The sequence below is a fragment of the Periplaneta americana genome, chromosome 6 (assembly GCF_040183065.1).
Source record: "Periplaneta americana isolate PAMFEO1 chromosome 6, P.americana_PAMFEO1_priV1, whole genome shotgun sequence".
NCBI classification, from domain to species: domain Eukaryota; kingdom Metazoa; phylum Arthropoda; class Insecta; order Blattodea; family Blattidae; genus Periplaneta; species Periplaneta americana.
This window is the reverse complement of record NC_091122.1, coordinates 34,568,399-34,586,305: the sequence shown is the minus strand read 5'-3', so window position 1 is coordinate 34,586,305 and position 17,907 is coordinate 34,568,399. Positions and strand designations below refer to the sequence as shown.

Genomic DNA, 17,907 nt, shown 5'->3' with positions numbered 1-17,907 from the left:
ATTTCTTTCACAATTTAAGTTTGCTTGTTGGAAGAACACCACAACATCCCAACTAATTTATTTTTTGGGAGCCTTTATATAGGCCTATATTATAAAACGCAACTAATAGTGAATAAACCTAACATTTAGCAGCTAATATCACCTGTTAAATAAATTTTGACAATTGAAATAACATTTATTAAACTTGACAGTTTTTATTGTTCTTCCGAAAGTTTTGTTTTTGTCACTTGTGCGGTTTTAAAAATAAACGATTCTAGTGGTAAAGGCCTTTTTTGGTATAACAGTTTAAGGTAATTATTATGATTTTAACATAATAGCCCATTAAATGTAATAATTTTTCAAATATTATGTGGTAAATGACCTAAACATCAAAGAGTTGGGAAGCATGCAGAATAGACTTTTTGTATGTCAGAACATTAATAAATTTATTTGTTCAATCTTCGCTTCCACTGGCATTACTATCTTTTGATGGTTGTAGGCCTTGTGTACAATTCTGTGTATAGGCCTAAACCTTTCACTTAATTTGGTATGTACTGCAAAATCTTCTTAAGGTCTCCATTTTTTTTAACATATATAAACTAAGTTTGTTGGCAATTCAAACGGTAAATATTTATCACTAACTGAACAAAAAAAGAGTAAAAATAAAAGTTCTTGGAGGTTTCTTTACGTATTTTAGATTGATTACGTTAATTACGCATTATTTACACGTATTTTACTGTAATGTAAATAACCTTTTTTACCCGTAAAGTCCCAACCCTGGTAATGATAGAATATCACCCAGGTTACTGCTGATGTTGTTAGTGCCACATTTGGCATGTTCATCTGGAGTCTGTACCTTTATGGAATTGGTCTAAGTACTACGCTGTAACATTGAGCAGAAGTTCTGTCAATGGGTTTCTTTGTTTTTTGTTACCCAATAACCGAGGAGCCTGCTACAGTCGAATGTTGTTTGCAAGGTCTCCGTAGAAGATTAAACAAAATTGGTCGTATGGATAAATCCTGAAACACATCTTGATGGTGTGCACTGCGATGATGGTAGTTATTATTTTTGTCATTACCATTAGCCTGATGATAACAGAGACATGGTGAGTGGCAGTAGCGGCTGGTGGTCAAAATAATGAGTGTGCTACAATCTCTATATCGGCCTACTGTATACACTTATATGCATTTATCTTAATTTGAGACTCGCCTAGTATGAAGTCTATACGACGTTCCTTCCTAGTGTAGAACTTGTCAATTACCCTGGTGTAAACCCCTCCGTCTTGGACATCATATTATTTTCTATTGACAGTATTGCAAGAGCAATGAGACGATCCTGGGACATAGTGTTCCTTAAAAACCGTTTTAATGCGTTTCAAGCAAGAAAAACATCTTTCTGGCTCAGCAGTGGCCATTGGTGTTGTAACCAAAATATTTAGCAACTTCGGTACTTCACGGAATGGATCCTGTAAATTGTTGGAGACTATGTATTGTAACAATTGAACAGTCATCTATATTTTGGAAGTCGGGTTTTCCGTATAGAACTCCAAGTTGTGCATTTAACACTCTTTTTTTCAGTATAGTATAGCTGTTGACAGCAACTTCAAGTTCGCGTTCACGAAAATTATAGAAAAATTCTAAAAAATTTTGCTGTTTTACAATTTTGTTACGTCTAGGTAGCTTAAAGACTGGAAACGTTGAGTAGCTTCCTGAATTATACAGTCACATACTTCCTACAGGTAGATGGCAGCAGCAGTCTGATATTTGAATTCCAAATACATTGTAAATAGTTCCGAGTTCTTCCACAAACAAGCATTCTTTTGTTACGCTTTATTTTTCAATCTCCAAGCTGTGTTGTGCTGAAGCTGACTACAGCACTTTCCCGCGTAAAAATAGCCAATCAGAGTAGAGATTTAAGCTTCGCACATGAGCATAAATGTCTACATTCTCATATGAACTTCAGAATAGCACAACGAACCCCCTGAGGCACCAAAGAGCGAAGAGCGAAGACTAAACACTCGATAATGCGTAATGAATATAACCAAGAGAAATTGTTAAATGACAGCTCAGATACTATGGTATTACAAATACATAATTTGAGCAAAAATTATCACTGTGCTGTAGCACGGGCCGCCTCTGGTGAGTGGTATGTATGCAGAAAGCCAACTTCTTTCGCAGTATTTCCTACTTTCTCAAACGTATTTTCCCAGGTTATAAAAGTACCAAATAACATTGTTTACTAGAGACCTTGATCGTGTTACACCGACTAGGAAAACTGGAGCCAGGACTTTACAAGAGGCTAAAGGTTATGAAATACCTCGATAGTTATTAAGCGTCACCTTCAGGAAAGTATGGGAAGTATTCTAAAAACCGCATACATGTTGAGCAAGTTGCGGAACCTGATTTTATGTGATGTTTTAACCATTTGATCAACAGCGGCGTCTCTTTCGCGAAGCAATTCTTCGACCAACTTGCATACATGATACCGCGTCTCGCCGTAGTCACTTGAAACAAAAAATTCCAGCTGGAAGTCCGATTATTCTGCCCAAATGTGCGCCGCAACATCACATATTTAAAAACCTCAAGGACACTAATGTCTTATAATAATTATATAGACGAACTTCAAGTTTGCTTAAGGCCCAGAAAAGTTGGCAGAAACTCACGTTGTTTTCTAGTAACATGCAATAAAAAATCTGCAGGTTTATAGCTTCACTTTTTTGTATAACTTAACGTAGAACAGCGTGTGTATGTGATCACCTATCGACAGGCGCATAGCTTGTCTTCCTCTTGTACTCCTTGCATTCCTTTTGTTCCCCCTTCTATTACCCTCGTTATCTTTCTCATTTTTCTCCTTGCTTTCCTTTTGTACTCCTTATATACTTTTCCATTCATTGTATTCCCCTTGTTCTCCTTGGATACCCGTTATTCTCCTTGGATACCCGTTATTCTCCTTGGATTCCCCATGTCCTTGGATTCACTTTCTCCTTACATTCTCCTTGTTGTCTTTAGATTCTCCTTCTTCTCCTTGGATTCCCCTCGATCTCCTTGGATTCCCCTCGATCTCCTTGGATTCCCCTCGCTCTCCTTGGATTCCCCTCGCTCTCCTTCGATTCCCCTCGCTCTCCTTCGATTCCCCTCGCTCTCCTTGGATTCCCCTCGCTCTCCTTGGATTCCCCTCGCTCTCCTTGGATTCTCCTCGCTCTCCTTGGATTCTCCTCGCTCTCCTTGGATTCCCCTCGCTCTCCTTCGATTCCCCTTGCTCTCCTTGGATTCATCCCGCTCTCCTTGGATTCCCCTCGCTCTCCTTCGATTCCCCTCGCTCTCCTTCGATTCCCCTAGTTGTCCTTGGATTCCCCTGGTTCTCCTTATATTTCCCTCGTTCTCGTTGGATTCCCTCGTTCTACTTGGATTCACTCGTTCTCCTTCAGTTCCTCTTGTTCTGCTTGTATTTTCCTTGTTCTGCTTGTCTTTCTCTTGTTCTGCTTGTCTTTCTCTTGTTCTGCTCGTCTTTCTCTTGTTCTGCTCGTCCTTCTCTTGTTCTGCTTGCCCTTCTCTTGTTCTGCTTACCCTTCTCTTGTTCTGCTTATTGTTCTCTTGTTCTGCTTATTGTTCTCTTGTTCTGCTTGTCTTTCTCTTGTTCTGCTTGTCTTTCTCTTGTTCTGCTTGTCTTCCTCTTGTTCCGCTCGTCCTTCTCTTGTTCTGCTCGTCCTTCTCTTCTTCTGCTCGTCTTTCTCTTGTTCTGCTTGTCCTTCTCTTGTTCTGCTTGGCCTTCTCTTGTTCTGTTCGTCCTTCTCTTGATCTGCTTATCTTTCTCTTGTTCTGCTTGTCTTCCTCTTGTTCCGCTCGTCCTTCTCTTGTTCCGCTCGTCTTTCTCTTGTTCCGCTCGTCCTTCTCTTGTTCCGCTCGTCCTTCTCTTGTTCCGCTCGTCTTTCTCTTTTTCTGCTTGTCTTTCTCTTGTTCTGCTTGCCCTTGTCTTGTTCCGCTTGCACTTCTCTTGTTCCGCTCGCCCTTCTCTTGTTCCGCTCGTCCTTCTCTTGTTCTGCTCGTCTTTCTCTTGTTCTGCTTATCTTTCTCTTGTTCTGCTTATCTTTCTCTTGTTCTGCTTATCTTTCTCTTGTTCTGCTTATCTTTCTCTTGTTCTGCTTATCTTTCCCTTGTTCTGCTTGTCCCTCTCTTCTTCTGCTTGTCTTCCTCTTGTTCTGCTTGTCTTTCTCTTGTTCGGCTTGTCTTCCTCTCGTTATGCTTGTCCTTCTCTTGTTCTGCTCGTCTTTATCTTGTTCTGCTCGTCTTTATCTTGTTCTGCTCGTCTTCCTCTTGTTATGCTTGTCCTTCTCTTGTTATGCTTGTCCTTCTCTTGTTATGCTTGCCCTTCTCTTGTTCTGCTTGTCCTTCTCTTGTTCTGCTTGTCCTTCTCTTGTTCTGCTTGACCTTCTCTTGTTCTGCTTGTCCTTCTCTTGTTATGCTTGTCCTTCTCTTGTTATGCTTGTCCTTCTCTTGTTCTGCTTGTCCTTCTCTTGTTCTTCTTGTCCTTCTCTTGTTCTGCTTGTCCTTCTCTTGTTATGCTTGCCCTTCTCTTGTTCTGCTTGCCCTTCTCTTGTTCTGCTTGCCCTTCTCTTGTTCTGCTTGCCCTTCTCTTGTTCTGCTTGCCCTTCTCTTGTTCTGCTTGTCCTTCTCTTGTTCTTCTTGTCCTTCTCTTGTTCTGCTTGTCTTTCTCTTGTTCGGCTTGTCTTCCTCTCGTTATGCTTGTCCTTCTCTTGTTCTGCTCGTCTTTATCTTGTTCTGCTCGTCTTCCTCTTGTTATGCTTGTCCTTCTCTTGTTATGCTTGTCCTTCTCTTGTTATGCTTGCCCTTCTCTTGTTCTGCTTGTCCTTCTCTTGTTCTGCTTCTCCTTCTCTTGTTCTGCTTGTCCTTCTCTTGTTATGCTTGACCTTCTCTTGTTCTGCTTGTCCTTCTCTTGTTATGCTTGTCCTTCTCTTGTTCTGCTTGTCCTTCTCTTGTTCTGCTTGTCCTTCTCTTGTTATGCTTGTCCTTCTCTTGTTATGCTTGCCCTTCTCTTGTTCTGCTTGCCCTTCTCTTGTTCTGCTTGCCCTTCTCTTGTTCTGCTTGCCCTTCTCTTGTTCTGCTTGTCCTTCTCTTGTTATGCTTGTCCTTCTCTTGTTCTGCTTGCCCTTCTCTTGTTCTTCTTGCCCTTCTCTTGTTCTGCTTGTCCTTCTCTTGTTCTGCTTGTCCTTCTCTTGTTTTGCTTGTCCTTCTCTTGTTCTGCTTGTCCTTCTCTTGTTCTGCTTGTCTTTCTCTTGTTCTGCTTGTCTCTGAATGTCTTTCCCTTGTTCTCATTGTCTTTCTCCTGTTCTCATGGTCTATTTCTTGTTCTCAGTATCTTCCCCTTTTTTCCTTTATATTCCTCTTGTTTTCGTTATATTCCGCTTATTTTCTTTGTATTCTCCTTGTTCTTTATTTTCCCCTTGCTCTCATATTTTCCCGTTCCTGAAAGTGAGAAAGGTTGTATTTTTTCATGAAGATCAATTCTCAAGTTACCCCACCATACATAGATAGATTTAGTCCTACGTCAAAAATATATCGGTGTTCAGTGGTGTAAAGTAATAAGAAGTCGCCAGCCAGTCTTCACGAAGGCATTTTTCATCCTGGATTTGGATGTAGCTCGAAGCAAATGTGGCGATATTGGCCAACCCTCGTAATTATTACACCTATAAATAGATGCGAGATTTTGATAGTGTCTCCTGTAATTTAGGCTGCGGTCTCTCGTGTGTCCGGCCTGCGTATCCGGGACGTGAGTCTGCAGTATCAGGTATCAGAGGAGACGCCATTACAGCCGATGGCAACCAATTTTGTAATTTATCTCATTTATCCCGGCAGGTAGCCACTAGTTGACCTTTCTATTTTAAAAAAAGATTATACGCTACTAGACATGACCCTGGCCGAGAAATCCAGCCACGTACCTTCTATGTCGAATGTCATTGGGCGTTCTGCATGGTATCATCATGTCTGTCCGTATTACAACTTCATCATATTTTATTGTTCGTGGGCGTTATATAAGAGACCTAATAGGACTTATACCGCCTTAGTAAGTCAGTTGGCAGAACACTGAATTGCGATCTTAGACCAAGTTCAAGTCTCGGTGTTGACGGATTTGTATTTGTAGTGGACAAAGCCTAGGTTGTGAGAGTTTATCTCTGTGCTGTACCGTTTTTTCCTCATTTGAGCACAATTTCTCTTTCATTATCACCTGCGTCTAAAAAATAAAGCCAAACACGTAGTAACGTATCTTCATCAACACTTTAAACAGCTGCTCTGATGATATCATAAATCATATCATATCATATCATATATCATATTATATATCATATCATGTCATATCACATCATATCACATCACATCATATATCATATCATATATCATATATCATATCATATCATATCATATCATATCATATCATATCATATCATATCATATCATATCATATATCATATCATAATTATATCATATCGTATAATTTATTTTCATATCATATACAGAGTGATTTACGAGTATTTACCGTTACTTATGGAGCTTATTTCTGAAGGCATTCAGAGCAAAAAAGTCATATAAACATTTGTCCTAATATCAGTATTTTCAGAATTACACAAATTTGAAGTTGTTAGTAAAATGCCGTTTTTTCTTTAGTTTTAAGGGTAAAAAATATTACAAAATATAGAGAACGAACTATTCAGAAATGCCATTTCTTTAATTATCTGGTGTTCTGAAGCTAAAAATATGTTGTTAATTGCTTTGTACAGATTTTGTTTTTCAATTTTTGACTAAAAATTACACAATTCTTACACAGTTGTCACAAAAATTGTTACAAATCATACGACTTTAGAAACTTGATTGTTTACAGTTTAATTATGCATCATAACGTACAATCTTGAAGAATTTACAAGAGCGGCGTGATTTGTAACAATTGTTGTGATAATGCGTAAGAAAAATGTAATTTTGTAGTTAAAAATCGAATATATATATATATATATATATATATATATATATATATATATATCTGTACGTAGCAACTATGGAACTCACAACACATTTTTAGCTTCAGAATAGTAGCTGATTAAAGAAATGATACTCCTGAATAGTTCATTCTTTATCTGTAGTGTTCTTTCACTCTTAAAACTAAAGAACAATGGAATTTTACAAACAACTTCAAATTAGTGTAGCTCTAAAAGTTTTGAGATTATGACAAATGTTTATATGACATTTTTTGCTCAGAATATCTTCGGAAATAAACTTCATAAGTGGCGGTAAATTTTCGTGAATCACCCTGTATTATATTATATTATATTATATTATATTATATTATATTATATTATATTATATTATATTATATTATATTATATTATATTTTATGCTTGACCATGCCGAAATGTAGTAATTATACACCTGGTAGCAGTCCTTCAATGCATGTCATTAAAGTACACCTACTCATTAAAGTACAGGTGTTCAGCCAATGACAACTCAGCTTACAGGTGTTCAACCAATGACAAGTCAGCTTTGTACCGTTATAAAACCGCAAGTATCGATTATTCTCGGATATGCAATCGAAAGAGAATTAGCGAAAAGTCACGGAGGCTGGAAATCCAATACTGTCGCAGAAGGTTATGTTCTGTTACTATAATAATAATTAGCGTTAATTGTAAATAATATTCAAATAAATTCAATTTGTCATCTCGTTTTTCAGTGTCGAATTCAATAATCAAGATTATATCAAGTTTAACGGGATTACATCAATGTCAATGACATTATTGTTCCTCGGAAAAATCAATACTTTCGCGTCTGCGCACATCTTACAATTCACGACCTAGAACAAGGTCACTTCCGATCTTGTCAGATACAAATAAAATGTATACATCTGAATAATTTCAAGTTATAAATATGGTCGAGCATAAAAAGTCGTATGAAACTTGCCTATAATGGTAATTAAGACGCTCGTGTGAATATTATGAAACGAGCTTGCGCTCGTTTCATAAACAATCATACTTGCGTCTTAATTACTATCATTATAGGCTCGTTGCATAATGTACTAATATTATATTATATTATATTATATTATATTATATTATATTATATTATATTATATTATATTATATTATATTAATAGCAGCAGCGAATTCTTGTGTGTAAAGGGACAGTCGATATTCTGCGTCATGAACGCTCACTTCGTGGACTTTGTGCAAAAACTAGTAATAATAGGTCAATTTATAAGCGGAGCTTCTTCCTTCTTTTGTTCGGAATAATGACGATAAAGTGTACGATTAGCAGCGAGCATGTTGAAACGTCGCAGCCTCGAGGAGTCCCACAGTTGCGAGCCTGACCCAATCTCTTCATTATCACCTTAATAATGATATTATCCTGATCAGGTTCCTGATCGCTGGGGGGGAGTCGTGCCGTGCGACTGCAACACCTACCAAGGCCTCCTCACGCTTTCACAATGGAGGGCTTCTTTCTGCCACTCCGCCGGGCCAGGGGTGTGCGATTTTGGTTTCATCTTGAGGTGCACTCAATATTGCCCAGGAAGAGAGGGATCTACAACATGGCACGCGGTGACATATCAGTATTTATTGAAAGGACAATAGTACGAGTTGTGTGTATGTGTATGGGGGGATGGAAGTCCAAACAAAACATGTAGGTAGGATTTTTATTCATTCACTCTAAGGCAGGGCCCGGCATGAGAGCGGCTCCGTTTAGTCGGCCAGAGCTGCTCTCGCTCCGCAAGGCACTTCAATTCCAAGCCAGAGCAGAACGCTCACGCAGTGGCGGACTCGCATTACAGCTACCTTCCCTGCATTAATGTAACAAGAGCCACGGTTGTTCTAGTCATTCAGTCTGTCAGTACATAATAGTTTATAAGGATATTACATCAATCCATTGTACATTACAGAATTTATAACACTCTTATTAATTTGATGAAATAAACTTCGCTCTATGCACACACACAAATCATTAGGCTTATTTACATAACCCATACGCACATACTGCAATCTCCTCACCACGGTTCTACGAGACAGGCGCGTGGCTTCCACTTCCCCTACTTGTTGTGGACAGAGTTCATCTGCCAATATAATTAAACATCGCTTGATGAATTCACCTTCGTTGAATGTTTTCAATTCCTTTGCAATTTGATGGCAAATTTTGTAGCTAATTCTCATAGCCGATTCACTAAGTGCATTATTATCATAGTACATTTAGTAATACCGGTATATAATTTTAAATTATACACATATTATGATATACTATATTATGATATATCATATTACTTGTATAATTTAAAATTATATATTACTAAAACTATAATTACTTATAATGCCATGTAAATATCAAATAGATACTCTAATATAATGTACCGGAGAAACATTTTCTTTGAGTTCTATTAATTTATGGCGTTCATTACCAACATATTTGTCATATTCAGTAGCATGTTGTAAAGAATAATGTCGTTGGATATTGAACTTCTCAATCAGTTGGAGTGTTTTATGCCAAATTAAACACTTTGCTAATCCACTGCTCTCTACCAAAAAGAACTCATCCTCGCATGATACATTAAAAGCATTGGGAATAGCGGGCCGCTTTAGTGTATGAGCGGAAGATCCGTCTTCAAAGTTCGCCATCATACTGCAGAGTCACCACTGCACCGACACTGAATGACGTACAGTATGCTTACGTCACAGCGCTCGCAAGACCCGCTCTTTAAAGCACACAGCGCTCATATCTCAGAATCACGTAATGTGCCCAGCCCTGCTCTAAGAAGTTAAGTGTAGGAAGCCTTGGAAAGTTTTTCCATCCCGGAGATACCACGAAGATGACTCAGCTACCTAATAGTCACCAGATCATGCCCGGAAACTACGCTGCAAATCTTCTGTATAAGGCGAGAGCCGATAGCCAAGCATCACGACTAGCCTTCTCGTTTCCTACGAGATCAGACATAGAGAGAGAAAAGGGGGAAGAGAGAGCATATCTTACGTACTACTGAGATTTGCTGATATGCAATTGGTAAGAAAGTTCAGTTTGTGTTAAAAATTGTTTTCTTTTTCGCGTGTACTTTCACTGTCTCTTCTATTTAGAATCATGCATATTCTACTCCGAATTATCTCTTATCGCGCTTTCAATTTCTTACAACTCTTCGAAACCGGAATCAAGCACTTCTTTCTATCCCTCATCATAGAACGTCTCTATACTCATCCTACACTGTATAAATACCTCGTCTCTCTGGAATTCGTTACCTAATGACGTCAGGGACTGCCGGACTTTATCACAATTCAAAATTAAATTGGAAAATTTTGTCTTTAATGCTTTTTAGGTATTGCTAGAAGTGTTGATTTGGGTTTTTTACTCTAGATTAAAATCGCAAGTTTCTTGTTTATGTTAGTTAATTAGTTAGGATACAATTAATTATACTTAATCACTCATTTAAAGTTTATGTGACTGCAACCTGTGTATATTTTTGTGTGGCTTTACTTTGTTTATAGCGTTTTTTTTTTCCTTTTTATTTCTGTTATTGTATTTGTATTTCTGGTGGTGTGGAAGAGAAGGCCTGATGGTCTTTACTACACCAGAATAAATAAATAAAATAAATACTTAGAAATTCATGTTATTAATGAATTCGGCGAGCAACTTTCGGGCAGTCATAAGGTCTTTCGGGGAACGCCTTCGAATGTGCATTAATGTGAATCGTCACCATTTGGAACATCTTCTGTGACTCTCAAAGCATAACATTATCACGTTGGAAGTACGTTTTTGTTTCGTTTTGTTGTTATTGATTAGGAAGGTGACATTGTGATACATTTTTGAACTCGTCTCGTGTAATCAGTGTAACATGATTAAGGTATGTAGTTGTATTTGAAAAATTTATTTGTTTATTTATTTATTTAATTTATCTAATTTCATTTATTTTATTTTATTTATTTATGTATGTATTTATTTATGTATTTATTTATTTATGTATGTATTTATTTATTTATGCATCTATTTATTTATTTATGTATCTATTTATTTATTTATGTATCTATTTATTTATGTATTTATTTATGTATTTATGTATTCATTTATTTATTTATGTATTTATGTATTTATTTATGTAATTATTTATTTATGTATTTGTTTATTTATGTATTTATTTATTTATGTATTTATTTATTTATGTATTTATTTATGTATGTATTTATTTATGTATTTATTTATTTATGTATTTATTTCTTTATGTATCTATTTATGTATTTTTTTATTTATGTATTTTTTTATTTATGTATTCATTTATTTATGTATTTATTTATTTATTTATTTATTTATCAGGGCAAAGCCCCAAATACAATAGACAGTACAGATATTCGTTAAAAAAACATAGAATTGCATATAACAAGAAAAAAAAGATGAAACAGATACAAGTGTAAACACAAATTAAAATGGAAAATGAGAAAAGGAAAAAAAAAAAAAGAACAGACCATTAGATACTACCTAAATAAAAAAAAATATATAGCTATAAGTGAAAAATACAAAATAAAATAAATGAAAAATAGTTAAATATAGATATAATAGCCAAAAATGTAAAATGTAGCCATAATTGGCAAATTACAGAGTAACAAATAGCAATATTATATAAAATCAACTACCTTCAGTATATTAATAAGAAAATGTTTGTATTCCATGTAAGAAATGCAGAAATCTAGATCCCATGTTACGTCACGTGTACCTTGTACCTTAATGTAATTACACGCACACTCATGTTAGCCCCTCGTTCTAACATAACGCTTACTTACTTACTTACTTACTTACTTACTTACTTACTTACTTACTGGCTTTTAAGGAACCCGGAAGTTCATTGCCACCCTCACATAAGCCCGCCATTGGTCCCTATCCTGAGCAAGATTAATCCAGTCTCTACCATCATATCCCACCTCCCTCAAATCCATTTTAATATTATCCTCCCATCTACGTCTCGGCCTCCCCAAAGGTCTTTTGCCCTCCGGCCTCCCAACCAACACTCTATATGCGTTTCTGGATTCGCCCATACGTGCTACATGTCCTGCCCATCTCAAACGTCTGGATTTTATGGTCCTAATTATACCAGGTGAAGTATACAATGCGTGCAGCTCTGCGTTGTGTAACTTTCTCCAGTCTCCTGTAACTTCATCCCTCTTAGCCCCAAATATTTTCCTAAGAACCTTATTCTCAAACACCCTTAATCTCTGTTCCTCTCTCAAAGTGAGAGTCCAAGTTTCACAATCATACAGAACAACCGGTAATATAACTGTTTTACAGATTCTAACTTTCAGATTTTTTGACAGAAGACTAGATGACAAAAGCTTCTCAACCGAATAATAACAGGCATTTCCCCTATTTATTCTGCGTTTAATTTCCTCCCGCGTGTCATTTATGTTTGTTACTGTTGCTCCAAGATATTTGAATTTTTCCACCTCTTCGAAGGATAAATCTCCAATTTTTATAAAACAAAAATTTCAAAACCTATCCAAACAAAAAAGTTATAATAGGTGCACATATATATATATATATATATATATATATATATATATATATATATATATATATATTTTTTCAAAAGCAAGTAAAAACAAGCATAATTGTATTAAACTTTTTGTTTGAAATATCTCAAAGAATAACCCCTTCAAATTACTTACGGTTCACCCTGAATTGAGGAAATATGTGTGCAATTTGCATGACACCGTTTATGCAGTTGTTGCGCAATGCGAGGGAACACCCTCGTCGTACCGCTTGTCGTGACGACAGATTGGATTTTGAAAGCCACATTGTCAAGCGCGCACGTGTGCCGGCCGACTCGAGTAATGAACAACAGCTGTACGAAATCTGTGACAACAAGGGCATTGTCATTGCCCAAATGAGTAGCGTAGGTGGCTGCTAGGCAACCATTCTTTCCATGCCTTCGATAAGCTTGGTATGTCTTGGCATCGAGAGCAATCTGTTCGAAACTAAATTTGAGTGCTGATTGTTATCCTTCCTCTGACGAAGAATCCTTCAACATTCTTAAGATTAAAATCCTCCTTGAAAATTTGCGGACTGGTTAATACTGTGAAGTAAACATGACCCATAAAACCTAGCTATCTTATGAACTATAAAAATAACGTAATTGTTTCATTTCGTTAGTACGTAGGCCTACTTGAATAACTCTTCTATAGTCGCATCGCTGTTATTTCCGGCGTGACTCCTCCTCTTTGCCTACGCCAGTCATGTCAACTGATGCCCATAGGCGCATGCGCGCGCTTTAGAGCTCAGGAGAGCCTGAGTGCTTTACAGCGGAAAGGAAAAAGACGAGCCGTTTGGTCGAGCTATATACAGGGATGGCCAGCACTGATTCAATAGATAAAGGGAAGAAAACTTATTAAAACTGTATCCATGTTAATTTTTAGATTTGTCTGAGATGTATAAATGCATTATAAGAATGTAAGTTTTAATTTTAATGCTGATTTTTCACAAGCTTGCTTTTTTTATTCAAAAGGAATATTTTCTCAACCTCTTTACAGAAAAGTGAAATTTTCATATATGTTTATTTAGTAGCCTTACATATACTGAAACAATGTTTTCATAAATGTAATATATCGTAAATACCTATTACTGAAGATAGTGTATTAAAAATTTTGAAAATATTTGCATGGACTATAGTCCCGTCGCTGTTATTTTCGGCAGCAAATCACGTTGAAGGTCGGCTACATTTAAACGTGTGCGTCTTGTCATTTGCTGCTGATGACGTTATGCACTTTCTAAGGTTCGATAAATACTTAATATAATCGCCCGCCATTTTGGTTTTTTACTGTTACAAATGTCAAACAGCTTCTTTTTCGAGTAAAAGTGAACATTTACCAGACATTTCCAAAATGTTTTTGTCTATAAAATGCACAGAAAATGACTAAATCATGATTATTGACACCATTAGAACAACGGACGTAACATGCACGACACATGAAATTATCGTTCACTTTGGAGTACAGTCGATACAGTTTTTTTTCTAATTCCTGGAAAAAAAATCCTATTTTGGAAATGACCGATTTTGTTCGCAACCTCCATATCTGTTAATGTTGTTCCAAGATATTTGAATTTTCCCAACTTTTGGTAATATGATGTGAAATGCAAATATCGATTTAATGTAGCATTATCTACGATGAATCTTGGATTATTTTTGTAGTAGATTGACATGTCATGTTTTCGGTTATTCCTATATGTATTAGTCCACACCTGTGGAGTAACGGTTAGCACGTCTAGCCGCGAAACCAGGTGGCCCGGGTTCGATTCCCGGTCGGGGCAAGTTACCTAAATAACCTGAGATGTTGATAAAGCGTCGTAAAATAACCTACTAAAATAAAAAATAAAATATATTTATTAAGGAAGTTTTTATTCGATTTTTTAACGAAGCTGTAGTATTTGCGAGGTTATGTAGTATCTGTGAAATTGATAGCGAGACAACAGTTTGGAAAAAGTCCAAAGGTTCGCCATGAGATTGCAATGACATTCGCATTATTATTGAGGAAACCTCGGAAAAAATCCAAACAGTCGATTTTAACTTCGAATTGCGAGCCCAGATCATTATCCAGCTATGCTAGTAGCCCATGACAAGACATCACTATTTAATACTTGCATTATGCCTTTACGTTGTATCTTGACCAATAGGCTGTAGCCTGCACCTGCTCTAGAGCTGGGGACGGAGCGAGTAGATCCGTTGAGTTACTCGGTTCTATCGGTTTATGTGCTTGACAGCGGAGCACCGAAGTTACTCGGTTAACCGTAGCCCTTACCGGTCAGTTCAAACGTCCAAACAGAGTTCTCGTGTTTTACTTAATTGTAGCAGACAATAACGTAGGTACTGTTGTATTTAAATATTATCTGCTGCAGGACAAATTATTTCCTTATCCCCAAGGCGGGCTGAAAAGCCTCTGGTATTGAAGAGGAGTTCATTCTATTACATGACCTGTCAAGTGGGCCTAATGAACACTGAATCTGAACATATTGCTTACTTACTTACTTACTTACTTACTTACTTACTTACTTACTTACTGGCTTTTAAGGAACCCGGAGGTTCAAGGTTCATTGCTGCCCTCACATAAGCCCGCCATTGGTCCCTATCCTGAGCAAGATTAATCCATTCTCTATCATCATACCCCACCTCCCTCAAATCAATTTTAATATTATCTTCCCACCTACGTCTCGGCCTCCCTAAAGGTCTTTTTCCCTCCGGTCTCCCAACTAACACACTATATGCATTTCTGGATTCGCCCATACGTGCTACATGCCCTGCCCATCTCAAACGTCTGGATTTAATGTTCCTAATTATGTCAAGTGAAGAATACAATGCGTGCAGTTCTGCGTTGTGTAACTTTCTCCATTCTCCTCTGAACATATTACTGTACATAATAACAATAATAATATTATTATTATTATCATCATCATCATCGTATTAGAGTGTTTAATTAATATTAAAATACATTAAAAAAAGAAGTGTATTATGTTTCTCTTCTATTTGTGTTTATTGGATTTGTGTTACCTCATTATCATCATCATCATCATTTTATTTGTATTTATTTCTACGAATTATATTACCTAATTACTTTAATTTATCAATAATATTACTCTTCACCAAAGAGAACATGGTTGTATTGAAGGCTAGTAATGTTATAAATTAATAAACTTTATGTTCTTCAGTTTAAGATTCCACGTTTTATTGATTATTTTATCCACTTTCCGTAATAGTAAATAATTCTGTGTGTTATTTTTAAGTGTTTTAGGCAGCGCTTCATGGAACCCTTTACTTTGTATCTTCTTTTTTACTTAGCTGCAGCGTTTAACGTTTACCTCACATGTTAATTTATTAGCTGTTAGTATTATAAATTGTTTCATCAATTTTATTTATTCTGTCATATATAACAACAATTGTTATATATGACAGAATAAATAAAATTGATGAAAGTTAAATAGGCCTTTCATACAAAATAACTCCGCAAATAATTGTAATCACGCAAATAAAATTTGCAACCGCCATTTTGCAATGAAGAGAAGCACTTTTTTCTCGTCAATCGGCAAAGCGAAAGCGCTTCACTACAACGCTTTTGAAACACGCTTGGTTTCACTTTCAAAGTACGTTCTAAAATCGACTCAATCTATCTAAATTTTAAATCTGCCGCCACAAATTTGTACTCGGTTCAACCGAGTAATGACGTCACAGTAACTGCTCCGAACCGAACCGCTCCGTCCCCAGGCCTAACCTGCTCTGCGTAGTAAGATGTGAGTGACGACATATCTGCGTTCCTTGTTTCAGATACAGAAGAAGCGCCGCATAGTGGCGAGGGTGCAGTGCAGGAACATCAAGAACGAGTGTCCGAAGCCGAGCTGCGATGAGCCCGTGCTGTACTCGGGCCGCTGCTGCAAGGTCTGCCCTGACGATCAGAACAGTGAGTAATTCCTTGTAATGTAGCATTGCATTCTAGACTTTAGTATGATGCTTGTCTACTAGAGTCGTGCACAACCGGTTACGAAGAATAGAAATTATATATTGCTATTGAACGCCTGGCGCTGTAGTCAGTATGCATAGCTCTTCCGTTTCGCGGAGTGTCTCAGGTACAGTTTAACGAATATTCGAGTTGTTTTTGTGGGTGGATGGTAAAGGCAGATCATATCGAGCCATGCAGGAGTTCCAAAAGCCCTTGCAAGGACGCGATTATCATCGTGTAGGCCTACGATTTAATTGATAATTCTTCAATCAAACACCCATCCATCGACTCATTCAGTCAGTCATCCATGGATTCATTGATTGGTTGATTCATTAATTGATTCATTGATTGATTCATTAGTTGATTCAGATATTATAGTTGGTATCGTCAAGAGCAAATCATAACTTCTTAAAATGAAATAATGCATCTGCTTAGAATAATTAAAAGGCATCAATAACTACTGTTTAGAGGTATGCATTTTGAGTTTAAAGTGTAAACGTTACAATAGGATGTATGTAGACAGACTTATTTGTTCTTCAATTTACTAAATAATTTTAATTTATCCTATTCTTGCATTTCTTTACGCGCAAGATTTCATATTATGCATTTTACTTATTTCCGTTGTTGTTACAGGCATGAATTGAACAATATCTGTTTTGCATACAAGAATAAATCAAATATGTATTACTAATATCACATGCCGGCAAATAATCGTAACAATTCATACATACAAACACACATTTAATTGTTTTTTTTTTATTTAACGACGCTCGCAACTGCAGAGGTTATATCAGCGTCGCCGGTGGGCTGGAATTTTGTCCCGTACGAATTATTTTACATGCCAGTAATTCTACTGACATGACCATACGTACATACATACATACATACATACATACATATATACATACATACATACATGCATACTGTACATACATACATGCATGCATGCATACATACATACATACATACATACATACATACATACATACATACATACATACATACATACATTTCATAAGTCATGAAGCTGTATATCAGCCAATAAAGCTTCAGGAATAAAAATTCGCTATATGTGATTGAAGGTCACTGGAATGTGCTTCGCAATGCTAGTACCAAATTGGGTCCGGGTGCAGGAGGCAATGGGTAAGGGAAATTAAAGATGCGTAAATAGAAATAATTGTTTTATTATGCACAAAAGGAAACAAAGTACATTACTCACAGCTAACACCCTTCAAAGTAATCGTCCAAGGCTAGCACACATACTTGCCAACGATGATGCAGGTATTGAATACCATCGGCTGTGTGCGATTCGTCTTTGTATGTGTACCACCTCTCATCGAAACGCTCTTAAGATGTCCTCCCTGTTTGCAAACCGCTTCCCATTGGATTGTATTCGTTACATCACATATTGTTATTACGGTAATTT

At 36.8% G+C, this 17,907-nt stretch overlaps 1 protein-coding gene across 1 annotated transcript in view; it reads left to right on the top strand.

Annotated features, from left to right (window-relative positions):
- The window catches only part of sog (short gastrulation), a 456,679-nt gene that overhangs the window by 324,864 nt on the left and 113,908 nt on the right, over nucleotides 1-17,907 (top strand). The window contains exon 3 of the mRNA XM_069827830.1: nucleotides 16,310-16,442. Coding sequence (XP_069683931.1) covers nucleotides 16,310-16,442 — 133 coding nt within the window. The remainder of the gene's footprint in view (nucleotides 1-16,309; nucleotides 16,443-17,907) is intronic.